This window comes from Canis lupus, chromosome 36 (assembly GCF_003254725.2).
Source record: "Canis lupus dingo isolate Sandy chromosome 36, ASM325472v2, whole genome shotgun sequence".
NCBI classification, from domain to species: Eukaryota; Metazoa; Chordata; class Mammalia; order Carnivora; family Canidae; genus Canis; species Canis lupus.
The window spans coordinates 5,110,316-5,126,525 of NC_064278.1; the positions used below are offsets into that span (position 1 = coordinate 5,110,316).

Sequence of the window (16,210 nt, forward strand, 5' to 3'; positions counted from 1 at the left end):
ATGTTGGGGGCTGTGGGGGGTGGGGGAGGGAAGAAGCGAATCCTGTCTGGCCGGGAAGACCAGGGTATTGGGCACGGTGCTTCCCTAACTTGTCTCTCTCCTCTTTGCCCAGTCGCATTTAGATTCCGGTCTCTCCTTCCAGAGTTGTTCGTGATCTTTACTCTGTCAGGTCAAATCTTTACTCTCCACACTAGCTGATTTCCGTTTTTCATTCCCTTCTCCCACTTTTTAAGCAACCATTATGTCCTTTTCTTGTTTGATCTTTAATTCATTGGTCCAGTGTTTTAACTTTTAAACTCTAGGTCAATCATTAAACTGAATACATAAGTTTAAAAATGTTTGTTTTTTCAGTGCTACTCTATTTTCAGTTATATGGGGTAGAAAACATTCTTGGGTACTCATGAGATACGAGGCACTTCACATACGTGCACTTGTATCTGATTTTCTCCACAGTCTGGGGAAGGACAAAGGACTCTCTCTTCAGAGACCCCTGGCTTTGAAAATGGAGAATACAGACCATCTATGGAGCGCTTGAAGAAAATGTCCATTTCTGTTTTTTTTTTTTTAAAGTCTTTTCCAATTTTTTTTCTGTGTATTATAAATTAGGGTACTGTATCTACATAACTTGTAAATACAAGTATTTGGGATGTATGCTCAGATTTTTCTGATAGCGTGATGTGATCAGAACAGTGTAGACCACTGCGACAAGGCTTCAGGCCTTATGGAACTTTCCTGCCTGTGGGGCTGGTAGGAGTATTCAGTGAGTTGAGATACAATAAGGGCTTAGAACAGAGCCCATACATAGTAAACACTATTATATTTATGGCAGCCACTGCTGTTATTTCCTAAGGCTACTTTATACTTAATCCCTCCCCAGTGGATTTGGAATGCTTACAAATAGACATTTGGTAAAATAAGTACCCTCCCCCCTTGCCCCCCCACGGAGATAAGATTTTGGGAAAAGGAAGTAGGAGGAAGGGCAGCCCCAGTGGCTCAGAGGTTTAGTGCTGCCTGCAGCCCAGGGTGTGATCCTGGAGACCTGGGATCAAGTCCCACGTCAGGCTCCCTGCATGGAGCCTGCTTCTCCCTCTGCCTGTGTCTCTGCTTCTCTCTCTCCTCTCTGTGTATTCTCATGAATAAATAAATAAAATCTTAAAAAAAAATTAAAAAAAAAGGAAGTAGGAGGAAGTGAAAGGGGGGAGGGAGGTAGGGGGATGGGGTGTGGGGAGGTATAGGTGTCCAGTTCAGGAATGAGTCAGTCCTGGAGATGAAAGGCACAGCATTGGGAATGTAGTCAGTGGTCTTGTGGTAGCGTTGTATGGAGACAGAGGGTGGCTACCCTTGCAGTGAGCACAGCACAATGTATAGAATTGTTGAATCGCTATATTGTACACCTGAAGCTAATGTAACATTCGTTTATACTTCAATAAAAAAAAATAAAAATACTAGAGAAAAGATGAAGTTGGGAGTCAGGTTGGTAAGACTTTATTCATTTTGCTTATCAGTGGGTTTAAAGTTTGATGAATCTTAGTAGCCAGTATAAAGAGAAACTCAAACACACAAGATGATAATGTTTGTAAGTTAAAGACAAAAATGTACCCATTCCTAGTACTTGGCCTAGAGAGACTTAACCCCTTGTGGGTTCTTGAGGAGAAACCAAGGTTCAAACCCAAGCTCTTTGCACTTTTTACCTCTTCATCTCAAAGGCCGATGAATTCTGCTCTATCTGTATGGTATCCTTTTGGTTTGTTTGTTTTTTTTTGTTTAGATTTATTTGAGAGAGACTGAGTAAGTAAGAAAGAGCACGAGCAGTAGGGAGAGGGAGAAGCAGCTTCCCGATGAGCAGGGGGCCTGACATGGGGCTCCATCCCAGGACCTGGGATCATGACCTAGGATGGAGGCAGATACTTAACCAGCTGAGCCACCCAGGCGCCTCTGTACAGTATTGATGTCAGTGGCCCTTAGTTCCTTAACAATTATGGACTGACAGTGTAGTTGTTTTAATTTTCTTCTTAATGTTCCTTTAAACCTATTACTTGATTTAAATCCCACCAAACTGCTTACTGGGTCCTGAACTTAACACTGTTTTTAAAACATTTTAACTATGCTTTCAATATATGAAAGAACCTTCAATGGGCAAAGAAGGGGGTGCAGGAAAGCCGGGAAGGAGGAAGGCATGTAGTTTTATTGCAGTACTTTATATAGTAAAGCATCTAATGACTGAGTAGTCTGTCTCTCCCACCTCCTAGTCAGCCGGGAACTTCATCCTGGCTACTGTCTGCCCAGGACTGGCTTCCCTCCACTAGCCCCTGCCTGGGGGGCTACTGTTTTTAAGGAACTGCAGAATATTTTTAGTCATAGACACTTCTGGTTGAGAGCTATGTAAGGCAAAGGAAGTTTTAATACATGGTGTGTGGGCCGTCAAAAGGGCTGGTGTTAGACGTACCAGTAACTGTGTGTGTTGGGGGGAGCGGGGTAGGGGAGAAGAAAGATATAGGGAAAGAGATTAGTTTCTCCCAAGTCTGTTCTGTATTTATAAAGTGGGGTTGATGGTTCTCAGCCTGTCCACCTCTTGTCCAGGGTTGTGGTGATCATGCGTATGTCCAAATATGTCTTGAACGTGCTCTGGAAGTAGTGAAGCCGTGTGCACTAGTAGGTCTAGTTAAACGTGCCATTTACTCCAGAGGAAGAGAATGTGCTGTCTCTGGTTAAAGGGAGTTTTCAAACGATACGGAGAGTCTGAAGTAGCACGTGTGAATCAATGAGCAGGACCAAACCTAAAGTAATTCTAAATAGTGAGAAGCGTGGAGCCTAGCCTCCTAGCTCAATAAAACTCGAGGCCTGATAAATCACTCATTTAACAGAATACTGTGTGTTGGAAGAGTGGCTGAGACCCTGTCTAAATGATGATGGCAAGTCTTAATTGGCAGAGCTGGTATCTGTACTCGTTGATGGAATAAAGTGTTAGAATTTTGAGTTGTGAGGGAACTTGAAAGATTATCCAAGTCTCCAGAAAATGTCAAACATCACTTAGTTTTCTGAGGGTCGTTTTTTTGTAAGTCTTCACAGTGAAGATATTGCTGTAGTTTGTGTGTGTGTGTGTGTGTGTGTGTGTGTGTGTGTGTGTGTTAACGTGAAGACGAGTGGCTAACTTAATTAGGAGTTTGAATTTGTTCACCTGGAAGAAAAATAAGTATTTTTGAGTAGCCTGTCATTAGTTTTAGGAACCAGCTTCTTTTTCTTGGCCACCGTGGAGCTGCCCTGTTCTGTGTGTCTCTTGGGTCATACAAGGAAACTGCGCATGTTGGGCCTTCCATCTGCCCCGTTGAATCTGCATCAGGGCTTCACTGTGCCTGAACTAAGATAGAGGCACACTGAGGGGCTTCGAGCCGTGGAGGCTGCATCTGGCACTGGCTCGCAGTGGCCTGTGGAGTGGGGCGATCTTAGTGGGAGGGCGCTGGGCTTGAGAGCCTGTCACCTACCTGGACAGTGGAATGTGTCTTAGCTGAACATCATGAGGGCAGTCGGGAGTCTCTTTTTTAGATACACAATATTAACTTACCCTCCTTTTGAAACGGCAGCCCTGTCTTAGACTTCTGTTCCCTACCATTCCTGCAGCTGAGTGCCCCCCCCCCCCAACTTTCCTTATCAGGAGCCCAGCATTCATGGCTGTACGGTAAGAACAGGACCTTCGGCCTGTGCCCGCCATCTAGGACCTCTGACCAGGCCACCCCTGTTCCATAATGCTGCTTCTGGTGCTGTGCCTGAAACAGGAGGTAGGGAAGTCCCAGTTCCTCTGTCCACTGCTTGAGGTCTGGCCTAGGAGATCCTTGGGGTGTGACTCTGAAGTGCATGGCACTTAGGGAAAGCAAATGAGGAGAAACATCCATTTGATTGTCTGAGTACCCAAATGAGTACATTTGGGGCACCTTAAGAGCATGTGCCTCAAAGTAAAACAGCCACAAAATAAAACCAAACAAATCACTCCCACGCTGGCACTTTTCCTGTAACTTAGATGTTGAGGGAGCCTAATGATGTCTGTGGGAAAAGCATTCTGAGTCTGGAACACTAGACTTACAAATGAAGGCCTGTAACAATCACAATCACAACTTATTAATAAGGTTTCCATCCATAATTATTAAGTAGTGATCTCATTAATAAATTATAATATTCCTATAAAGCATTAGCATAGTCCCTGACATATAGTAACCTTAAGTAAATGTTAGTGGCTGCCATTACCACCACGACCACCAGCATTTTCAGGGTGGAAAGAGTCATACTTGATATACTTATGTTCATATGAATGGTCCCTTTGATAAAACACAAGACTGTGATGGATTCCAAATAGATGGAGAAATCAGTTTTAATACTGTTGATAGAATACTTGGAAATAAATGCTGGGAGTAAGGGCGGACACCCAGTGATGGGCCTGTCCCAGATTAGATTGTGGATAGAGACAGGATATCAAGTCCTGAATCAATAACAATGAGATTAAGTGTAGTGTCTCTGACCACAGTTGGAAGAGAAGTTTGTTCATTTTCTTTTTCATTGAATAAGCAAATATTTGTTGAGCACTTAGTATGTGCCAGGTGCTGTGCTGCTCAGAAAGAAGACACCAGATCGAGATAGTCTGAGGCTTCAGCATGCAGGACGGATTTTTTTTTTTTTCTAAGATTTTATTTATTTGTTCATGAGAGTCACAGAGAGAGAGGCGGAGACACAGGCAGAGGGAGAAGCAGGCTCCATGCAGGGAGCCCTATGGGGGACTCGATCTTGGGTCTCCAGGACCAGGACCTGGGCGAAGGCAGGTGCTAAACCGCTGAGCCACCGGGCTGCCCGGGAAGGATTTTTAAATAGGGAGACAAACCGTGGATAATGAGTCCAGACTGGAGCAACAGGAGTAAAGACCATTTTAGAATCGTGACAGAGTATCCTGCGGTCAATAGCAAGGAAATTGTTTTGTCTTTACTTCTAAACCTTTAAAGAGCATCTTAAAAATAAGCAAAACAAAACTCAGACCCTTGATTCTAGATAACAGGCTGTTGGAGCTAATTCACCAGCCTGCTGATAGCGGGTAGGTTAATCCAGGTGCTGGTCTCCATACACTCCGATCTGCCACACCCCATTGGCTCTCTCCGGTAAAGGCCTGGGCTGTGGGGATGCAAACAGGGACCACAAAGGGTCAGAAGACGTGGCTCTTGGACACAAGCCAGTGTTGGGTCCACGGCAACCTGTGCTTGCAGGGGCTCCGGTGTTTACATTGGAAGTGGCTGTAGAAGCCATGTAGGGTGAATATTGCTGTTTTCTTGTGTCATATTCCTCCTCTTTTGCCGAGGTGGTTATCCATGCTGGTTTTCTTTCTTAGAAGCTAAATTATAACTCTGTAGTCCAGCATCCCTTCCCATGCTTGTGTTTTCTGTGTGCTGGGAGGTTTTCTATTCTGTGCTGCCAAAGGAATAAAGTCAAGTCACTCTCTCTGGTTCTTTTTGAACAGACCTTACTAAGTTTAATTCTAAGGATCAAATTCTCTGCTTGACTTTATAGTTATATTTTTGTTTTCATAAATTTTCTCCTGCATCTTTTCTGCATTAACCGTTGTATCGCCTTGTCCCCTCCCCCCGTATTACAACTATTAATTTGGGAAAAAATATATATAGGTTCAAAGGAATTTAACGAGACATGAATTCTTTTGTGAGCAATTTATCTTTGTTAAAGAGAGATGCTACATCATCTCTAAATTACATAGATTTACTATTAATCAGATACTTTTAGATAGCTTTTTCATTATCTTACCAGCTTTTTTTTCCCCTCCCTTGTAGAATGACTTAGTTTATTTTCCTTGATAAGTAAACATTCTTCTAATTTACCAAAATATTGTATGAAACATACTTTGATAAAAATCTGCATGGACTGGAAAAGTTTCCATTGATCACGGGGAGGGCAGTGTGCTTGTGTTAACTCTCAACAGTCCCAGCTATGCCTGGCCTCCTTCAAAGTATTTTGGTCTCTCATTTCAGCCACAATTACAAGTTCATCCGAAAATGATGACCGGAGTGGCTCCAGTTTGGAATGGAATAAGGACGGAAGCCTAAGGTTAGGGGTACAGAAAGGAGTGCTTCATGATCGCAGGGCAGATAATTGCTCCCCAGTGGCAGAAGAGGAGCCCCCTGGGTCAGCGGAGAGCGTGCTGCCCAAAACTGAAGCCTCAGTTGGAGATGGTCCGGTCCCTTATTCTCAGAGCTCCAACTCGCTAGTAATGCCACGGCCCAACTCAGTTGCAGGTAAGGCCATGCCTCTCTCCAGAAGGATTATGTCAGTGGGTCCAAAGTGCCCCATGTTCACTCTCTCCACTTGGGAATCTGATCCAGACACAAGCCAGCTTTGCAATTGTGGGTCGAGCACTTACGTTGTTTAGGCCTCAGTTTACTCATCTGTAAACATGATAAGGCTGTCCTTAATGGTCTATTAAGTGATCCTTCCACTCTGGAATTCTGTAAAACTAATATTTAGACTATACGGCTCTTTTGTGTATGAAGGAAAAAAGTGCCAAAAACTTGTCTTCGTTTTTGATATTTTAAGCCTGAGTAAATTTATCACATTTTATTACATCTTGGTAAATAGGAATTCTTCTTTAGAATGAGTTTGTTACTATCACTCAAGGAATTTCTGATCCAACTTACAAACTTATTTTTTTATAGTTGAGGCCCATCATACAGATGGGAGGTCCACATTCTGTATCCTTCAGTTATAAGGGAGCTCACAGCTTAAAACACATGCAGTGGAGGTGAGGCCTCTCAATCCAGGGAGTGCAAGCAGGTAAGGCGGATGCTCCTCAGCAGGATGGGACAGTTGGAGCAAGGCCAGGACACACAAGGAGTGACTGTTGCTAGTTGACAGTGGGTGATGGTCAAGCAAGGAGAGCAGTGGGATGGAGGAAGGAAGGAACTCTGGTTCTGAGCTGTCCTGTCTGCTTTTACGGTTCCGAGTTTTTAAACTCTGCTCTTGGGTTGAATTTAGAAGATGACTTGTTTCAGTGTTTCAGTCTTTCTTTGTTACCAACATAGCACTTAAAGTTTCTCCTCTCCTAACACAAAGACCTAGGTTCTCCTCGCTCCCTACATCAAAGGATTTTTCTAAACTGCTCCTTGGGGATGTGGCAGGCCAGCCTGGTGGTTCTGGGCGTTTTTTTTTTTTTTTTTTTTCAATGGAACTCTGAAGCAGCTGATACATAAGTGGCCCTAATGGAGAAATTCTGAGAGGTAGCTCTAATTCACTTTCAAAGGAAGTAAATGGCCTTGTTCCAGAAGAGGGATTTGGCGTGTCTACTAGAGAGCAGTTCTGAGGAACGTTAGGCATACTGAGTGATGGTTCTTCCAGAAGCTTTTAGGCCTTCCCACTGCTCTCCCATTACCGACGACCGCATAGAGTGTTGCACCAGAGGCGTTTTAGGTCGCGTCTACCTAGGTATGATGAATGGCTCGTTTGTATGATCCCAGAACTTGATAGTTTTATTGACTACAACAAAATAGCAAACTTGTATTCAATTTAATCAAGCTATTTAAAAATTAGGACACACATTAATACATGAATAGTGTTGAAAGCTCCCCCCCCCCCCCCCCAATTTGGGGTTATGTTTTCTGCCTGATGTCTCTTTCGTGTGGTCTCCTGCCACGTGGAGTGACAGTGGATATGAGCTGAGCTTTTCCAGGAGACTGCAGTGATTATGGAGCAAGGCTTTCTGATTTCAGCTGTGCTCATTCATTAGGGTCTATGTACACACTTGAGCTAGACCCTGTGGAATGGTGGGAGGGTTTTTACCTCTGGCTTTGAGCAGTGGCTGCCTGGCCTAACGGGCTTGCTGGTTTCTTCTGTGTTGCAAATTTTATAAACTAAAAGCTTATTTTGGAAATAAGCAAGTTCCTTACCTCATGGTATCTGTTAACAAGCTTGGAGTCCAGGAGAGTCTTCATTACCTACCTTCTGTATCCCTGAAGCTGAACTCAGTTAAGAAGTCATGGCAAGATTTTTCCAATTATCATTGAAAAGAATAAAAGATTCAGGTTGTATAGACTGTGTGTAGCACCTCATCTACCTGATTAGAAGGCCAGCTGCCACAAACAGGGTAGTACCCAACCCTCAATGTTAGAAGGATTAAAATATGTCAGGGATCATTTATTGCAGTCCCTTGGAAGTATTTGCATGTGAAGATCCACATAAACACAAATTGCCATTTGGCAAACATCAGACAATTAAATTTGGCCTAGGAGGGCAGAGTTGAGGCCTGGCAGGTGAAGGAAAGATGATGCCAGGCCTCTGTTCACAGCTGCCCCAGGGGATCTGGCCCCCCTCTCCCCTGGGTGGTGGTGGTTGAGAGTGTGGAAACAAGTGCCTGAAGTTGCCAGCCTTTACTGTCAGTGAGCCTGTTACAAAGAACTGTGGCTGTTTCTTTACTGTTGTGTCTAGTACAGTAAATTTAGTAAAATTATTATGTCAAAGACTATAAAAATAAGTAGACTAGGTTTGGAGATTGTTTTAGCATACAGAGATTTTCTTTGTAAAGGTATTTGTTGGAGTGGAATTGGTTTCACATGCTGCAGTCAGGTTCTTTATACCACATCAAATGTGTGGCAGGACACCTCATTCCTTTGTTAGAAAACAGAATGAGAAGCCTTTAAAATGATATCTTAGATAATCTAGAAGTTGGGTGACTCGGTTCTACTCTTTTTGACTAACTTCTTTTTCCTTTTGAAATGCTTTCTAAGTAGATCACAGACACTGTATTCAGTTTTCCAAGAAACCAGCAAATGGAATGGCCAGCCAGTTTTCTTGAAATTCTAACTGGTTATTGCCTAGACTTTATGGCATTTACCTTTGATATGTTGGTCCGTGGTGTTTCAACAGGTGTTTCCTTTTTCTCAGTTTAGAGTTTTCTTGTTCTTCTCCCTCCACCCGACCCCACTTCTCAAAAAACTCTTTTCCTATAGCATCTTAAAATACCCTTCTCACTCAGATGTTAGACACCGTGTGTGTGTGTGCAAGAAGTATAGAATCTACCTACAGGGATACCAGCAGTAGGTTTATCGCAGCAAATAAAATTATTGCTTTACCTCTGATTTTTCTTGACCCTGAGTCGTGCTGAGGATTTTGGAAACATTTATTGTTGAATGCCAGAGTGAGTGTAATTGTCATGCTGGTAACGTCTGAGACTCTACTGTGCGCGTGTGCAAGAAAGCAGCATGTGGTCCCAAGGAGCTTGCTCTGCCAGGTGAGGAGTCCCAGGGTGCCAAGCAGGCAGCTGAAGCTTCGCCATCCCAACCTGAGCCTCTCTCGGTGGCCTTGACAACAGCTTAGAAAGCAGAGGGAGTGGGCAGCTCCTGGCTTTCAGCCCCACTGAGCCAGGGTCCATTTCACCGCATCTGAATCTTGTTTGAAAGAATCAGAGCTGCAGAGTGGGTGAAGCCGCTTTGTTACGTGCTTCAGAGCCAGAGCTGTGGTGACTGGAAATCTGAAAACAGAGGTGTTTGAAGCCTCACCATCTCCTGCATCTGTGTCAAGCTGGGCTGCTTTTTTGCAATCCTCTCTTTGGAATGCCCTTTGTATAGTCTTGTGCTCTTAATCCTTGCAGTTGTCACAGAATTATAAACTGAATGTCATGTTCTACAAGGTCAGGTGAAGAAGGGAAATAGGAAGCCCTTTGGAAGCTCCAGATGTCTTTGAATTCCCTAGGGCTGAAGCAACAGGTCAGATATTTGTGGCTGTTCCAGCTCTGAACTGAACTTGGTTTACAGGTTACAGCTGTGGCTGCTACTTGTCCCTCAGTCTCCAACATGTGGGTGTGTTCATGGTAAGGTGTGTTGAGGAGAGGGGCATTTGCAGAGGCCAGGGAGAGTCCCAGATCCAAGGCAGGAACCTAGAAATGTATGTTCTAGGAGGTGGTATTGTAGGGACCCAGGGTAATGAGTTTGGTCCCAGTGGCCCTCCAGAAAGTATCACATACCTTAGTGAATGATCCAGAGAGAAGCTAGAGGTTGCCATTGGATTCCCATAAATTAGGCTCACTTGGAATTCCTACATAGGGAGTTACCTGAGTCTTTCTAATGGGAAAGATTTGTGTAGAGTATTGACATAAGTATGCACACGATGTGTAAATAGGGTGTGGATAGTCACCAAAAAGATACAGGAGCATAAGTGTATGCTGTTGTGAAGTCAAGGTGTCAGATGTCTCTCCTGGGACTGGGGAAGTGGGAAGGGCATGGGGTGGATTGCCCTTTGGGGAACCAGCAAGAAGGGACATGCCACCACAGAGCCAGCCCTGGAGCTGCCCAGGTGCTTATTGAATGAAGGATTAATGGGGTAGGGATGGGGGGTTGCCAACAGTGAGGAAGAAAAGAATGAAAGCCTCAGGAGGGGAAATAAGGAAGACCCAGATTGAGCAGATGATACTGGTCAGTGGCTGGCTGCTATGCAGCCAGAAGGTTTTCAGCAGACGGATGGCCCAACTTGACTTCTTTCCCTTGAAACTTGGTCCCACTAATGATTTCACCAGTCCTTAGAAGCCTTAGCCCTTGGAATTCAGCTCTTCCCTCTCACTCATTTACCCTCAAATGATGCCTATATTTTATTATCCTGGAAGAGAATTGTATGTCTAGGATCAACAGTACTGCATGTTGGGTCACTTAACCCACAAACAAATCAGGTTAATTTTATTTAAAATTCTCTCATTGTGACCTAGGATGTATATGTAAATAAGAGGAAGTTCTTTTTTTTCTTCTAGGGCAAAAATGTACTGTGTATTTATTGTTAAGATTTGCTAAGAATTAGCAACATTATTTTGTATTGGTTTTTATAATCCAACTGGTATATATACTTGAATAGACTTATTGCATCTTAACTGGTACCTATGTGCTTTGAGTCTTACTGATTTGAACATAAGTAAATGTTACTTCCTTTCAGAATTAAAAAAATACATATAATATAGTAAATAATATATACATAAAAATTTAAAGTTTAGGAATACATTTATTTCTGATGAAATCTGCATAGCTACTTTTACAGTCAGGAGCTGACTTTTAGTGTTTAAGCAGTGGTGATTGTCCTGCAGAATCTGTTCACTTAATTAACAAGGTTGGAATTCCAGCAACCACAGAAGGCTCTCCAGAGCTGCAGTGAAGACTCTAGTACCATGTTGTGTGTTTGCTGTAAGTTTTGCAGCTTTACAGAGTGACACTTGCTGGTCACATTTCTTCATAAAAATTTTTGGTGAAGTCCATCTCTTCCAAGAATAATGGAGAATTCCGGCAGCCACACCACCACAACTTTAAGAATGAGGAACATTTGGTTTTTACAATTTTTCAGTTAACCTCCCTGCCGGAAAAATAAGCTAGGGTGGGCAAGCAAAACCAAAATTCCCTTGAAGTAAATTTTGTTGAAAGCCTGAACGAAATTGCTTTAGTGATTTCTAATTTATAGTAGTTTGGGTATGATATTAAAATCAACTTTGAAAAGACTAAACTTGAGTTTAATATTACAGCGACAAGCTCAACCAAATTGGAAGATCTGAGTTATTTAGACGGGCAGAGAAATGCCCCTCTTCGAACATCAATTAGATTGCCGTGGCACAATACAGCCGGAGGTAGGGCACAGGAAGTTAAAGGTACTTATCTTTGCATCTGCTGTGATAAAGGATATAATGAATGCATTCACTCAACATTGAGGATCTGGATAACCAGCGCTTAAGCCAGCTCATTTAAAAGCATGACACATATGTGTGTATGTATGTGTGCATGCACGTGTGTGTGCGCATATGTGAGCACACTAAAGGTTGATCTACTAATGGCTTCTTCCTTAAAACATGTGATCAACTCATTTCTGGAGTTGAAAAATAATTCTGCAGTGCTTTGAAGTGAAGGGTAATTTAATTTTATACCAACAAAGAATCAGCCTTGTTTTCACTTCTTTGGGCTGTTGGCTACCTCCTTGTAAAGCACATTTGGGTGGTCTTCAGACCTCACACCTGACAGGGCCACACATCATCACACTGACATGAGAGCTGGGGTCCTCCCTTGAGGAACACACCTTTCCCTACAGTAATGGGAAGAAGCCTATCTTAGAAACTCTTAGACAAACCAGTGAGCCCTGGTTTGGCCACTTGCATCTCTTTTCTCTAATCCTCTGCATGTCTGCCCTGAGTCCTGATGTGAAAGAACTAGCAAGTCCTTTTAATAGGACCCTTTGTAAAACCAACAGGGGATTATAAGTGAGGTATTACAGAAGTAGTAATAGAGCTAGATTGGAAATACTTACAGATCCTCTTGAGGCATAAAACTAAAGGCAGATACTAAGTATAATATACGAGCAATATTAAATTGAGTTTTTCAGTGTGTGAAATTATGACATTCTTCTAAAATAATTTTTTTCCCCCCTCTAAGCACGATTTGCTCCCTACAAGCCACAGGACATTTTGTTGAAACCCCTGCTGTTTGAAGTACCAAGCATAACAACAGACTCTGTGTTTGTGGGAAGGGATTGGCTCTTTCACCAGATAGAAGAAAACTTGAGGAACAGAGAACTGACCGAAAACAGAGGAGCCGTGGTTGTTGGGAACGTGGGCTTTGGGAAGACAGCAATCATTTCTAAATTGGTGGCACTTAGCTGCCACGGAAGCCGCATGAGGCAGATTGCTTCCAGCAGCCCCAGTTCACCACCTAAAAGTATGTGCATGTTTAACTACTTGTCTGCTTTATGATATAATGTAAGGACATAATTTTGTTTTTGTTTTAAAAAATGTGTTTATTTCCTCATGTATTGACCATGTGGCTTTAGGCTCTGCTTACGGGAAATCATTATGAGGAAAGCCAGGTTTACACTTCCTATCTGTAGAATCAATCCCAGTGCGTGGCCATGACCTATTCACCAGGGAGGTGAATTCTTGGGGACAGGCCTTGGGAGTGGGGAGGCACCAGGAGCGGGTTCCTAGGGACAGCAGTACCCCCACTCCTCTGCGTGCTCCTGGAGTCTGACTCCTCCTGGGAAAGCTGATGGCAGGTCATTGCTATAAACAGCCCTGAGGTTGCCCCTTGGGGAGAGGGGTACCCAGCAGCACGTAGCCCTGAGGAAAGAGCTGGACTTGCCAAGTGGAAGTATGGACAGACAACCCATTCTCGGTTTTCCTCAAGGTTTTCCAGCTGCTGTTTCAGATCTGCCAGCACATGTGGGTGAACTGTTTAAACCCTCCCATTTTTCCTGGCACCCAGGGAGCCATCTTCTGGGGCAAGGCCAGCCTTCTTCCCTGGTTCTCTCCCAGCTGTAAGGCCTGTCTCCCTCTGTGTATGGGCTTTGAGGCTGGATCCGGTGCCCAGTGCAGTTTGGGTCCTAAAACCAAGGGGGTTAGGCTCCTGGTGGAAGCAGCCAGGAGGAGTCTGTACACAATTCTTTTGTACCCTGTTCTCCACAGCCTTTGTCTTCTATGCTGGATTTATCAAAGTATAAAAACTAACTTAAAATGGGATGTAGTAACTAAATATTTGACTAGTCATGTCTTATTTTGTTTATTAATAAACTCATTAAAAGAAAGTGTCTCTTACATGGTGAACAGGAACAAGTGAGCTATGAAAGATATTTTTTTAAGCAAAAAAAATTTTACAAAAGGAACTAGAAACAGCAGTTCTGCCAGGAGAGTATCTGGGTGGATGGGAGACAGGCCTGGGAGGGACACTTGTGTTCCCCTTAGACTTTGACATTTGGGACCATGTTCACTCATTACCTATTAAAATACTCCCTGGGTCTAATCAAGAAATATGTTCAGTGTCTGTACCACTGTTCTGATATTGTAATAATGAAATTGGCCTCTTTCTCTGCAGCTTCAGATTCCTCCCAGGATCTTCCTTTCACCCCATTACTTTCACCGAGTTCTTCTGCAGGTGTTACCAACACGGCCAAAACACCCCCTGGATCTGGGTCTGATAGTCCTGAGAACCAGAGGCCAAGAGAGGATGCAGTGAAATACCTTGCTTCTAAGGTAATCTGCTCCTGTTCTAGGGGAGCCTTCTAGAGAGAGAGAGAGAGAGAGAGAGAGAGAGGGAGATTTGTTTGGCTTCTGAGAAAGGAATTTAGAGATCTTAAAACAGACACAATTGCTTAATGCAAAAACGTAGCTCTTGTTAAATAGTGATAGAGTACTCCAAGTAAAAGGTATTAATGAAAATACATATCTACAGACACTGGCAGTGGGCTTTTTATTCATCTTAAACAATGGATTGAAAGAATTCCTCAAAGCAGCAGGTCGTATCTCCGGTGCCACAAATCCATCCTTCTAAGCATGTGCTGGTGTTCCCTTGGTGCCCAGAGCAGGAAACGGGGAGCTTTGAATGTGACCTGGGCCCCCACGCCTGTGCTCCCTTGCCTGGGGACTTTGATTCCCTGTGTCCTTCTGTCAGAGGTTTCTGTGATGGTATAAGGAGGACTCGGCTGACTTTCCCTTTGTGGATTCGTAGTCACCAGGGTCCTTCTGAAATCTTCCATCTGCTCAGCATCTGTCACACATTCATAAACCACCCTCTGCATTAGAGCAATGGCATCACTCGCTCTTGCTTACCTGCTTGGGCTCCCTGAGCAGCAGCGGTGTGAGTTTGCAAAGCTGAGGAACCTGAGGTGGCTAGTGTGAGGAGCATCGAGTGACGGTACCCCCTGGGGCTGACTTTGGGGCAGACTTCTCAGGTGAGAGCCGCTCCTCACTGGCATTAGTAGCCCTGGCCACTGATTTGGGGCAGTCATCTGATTAAAAATGGGTGATCTTGGGGACACCTGGGTGGCTCAGTGGTTGAGCGTCTGCCTTTGGCTCAGGGCGTGATCTCAGGACCCTGGAATCATGTCCCACATCAGGCTCCCCGCAGGGCACCTGCTTCTCCCTCTGCCTGTGGCTCTGCGTCTCTCTGTGTGTCTCTCATGAATAAATCAATAAAATCTAGGGATACCTGGGTGGCTCAGCGGTTTAGCACCTGCCTTCAGCTCAGGGCATGATCCTGGAGTCCCGGGATCGAGTCCCACATCAGGCTCCCTGCATGGAGCCTACTTCTCCCTCTGCCTGTGTGTCTCTGCCTCTCTCTCTCTCTCTCTCTCTCTCTCTCTCTCTGTCCCTCATGAATAAATAGAAATTTTCTTAAAAAATCTTAAAAATAAATAAATAAATAATAAAAAATTAAATAAAATAAAATCTATTAGAAAAAAAGAAAAAACCACCACACACAAAATGAGTGATTTGAGGGATGGAGTATAGACTTCAAAGCCACCCTGCCACAGTGATTTTTCAAACCACTTTGTGACCCACAGTAAGTGACGCACGTGACACGGAAGACCTGGCACATGCCATAATCACACAAACTGAAGCAAAGGTGTTTTAGGGCTTTACTTATTCTCACAGCCTGTAAAATTCAGTTTATGAAATGGAAACAAGCTGCCGTGGCTCCAGATTGATTTGATGGCTCACTGTGGGGTCGGCAGGCTTCTTTTGTCAGACCCCGTGCCGGGCAGACCGTGGTGCCCACTGTCTCAGTGGTGGTCTGTACAAGCCCGAGGCTCCTCCGTGTTCCCGCTGGTCAGTCCTAGGGGAAGGTGGGAGAGCAGTCGGCTGTCCTCGGAGTGTTGATGATACATCTAAGCTAGAACTGAAGTCACGTGACATTTCCGACCTTGGCCACATCTACTTTTGCCACTTTTTTTTAAGGGTCTGCAGACCTGGGATATAATCCCAGAATGTCCCTTGACTGCCTCTGTCACCCTGGCAAGGCATTTAACCTGGTGCCGCCGTCAGCTATGAACCAGACCTCATGGGTTGTGTAGCGCTCAGGGAAACAGCAGGCACTCACCCCCTTCTGAAGAACAGGAAGTACAAATACATTTTTACCTTTTTCACTCTTCTTGCCTCATAGCCCTGTTCCTCCCTTTATTCACATGTGGAAGGGTATGAGTTTTCATGTATCTACAGCAGTTTTCTTCCAAGACAGTTCTGCATCTGGCACTTTTCCTTGGGCTCTCTAATGAGTGGCCTGCTGCCACTTCAAATCCATCGCAACAGAGGTGGCAACTCATCCCTCAAGTGCTTGGGCAGGAACCCCTCTCCTCCTATGTGTCCCTTCACGTGATTGGCAGACATTTGGTAATTTCTGATTTTGGTCCTACAAACTGTGTAGCTGTTGAATTTCTCCACAGTGCC

At 44.1% G+C, this 16,210-nt stretch overlaps 1 protein-coding gene across 8 annotated transcripts in view; it reads left to right on the top strand.

The window, feature by feature from the left end:
- The window catches only part of TANC1 (tetratricopeptide repeat, ankyrin repeat and coiled-coil containing 1), a 226,744-nt gene that overhangs the window by 159,391 nt on the left and 51,143 nt on the right, over nucleotides 1–16,210 (top strand). For 4 of the 8 annotated variants that reach the window (XM_049106149.1, XM_049106146.1, XM_049106147.1 and 1 more), the window contains 4 exons: nucleotides 6,018–6,281; nucleotides 11,531–11,653; nucleotides 12,429–12,710; nucleotides 13,860–14,017. In XM_049106149.1, the coding sequence (XP_048962106.1) occupies nucleotides 6,018–6,281; nucleotides 11,531–11,653; nucleotides 12,429–12,710; nucleotides 13,860–14,017 (827 nt within the window). The remainder of the gene's footprint in view (nucleotides 1–6,017; nucleotides 6,282–11,530; nucleotides 11,654–12,428; nucleotides 12,711–13,859; nucleotides 14,018–16,210) is intronic. The other 4 variants (XM_049106148.1, XM_025471123.3, XM_049106150.1 and 1 more) reach the window with 3 other exon arrangements.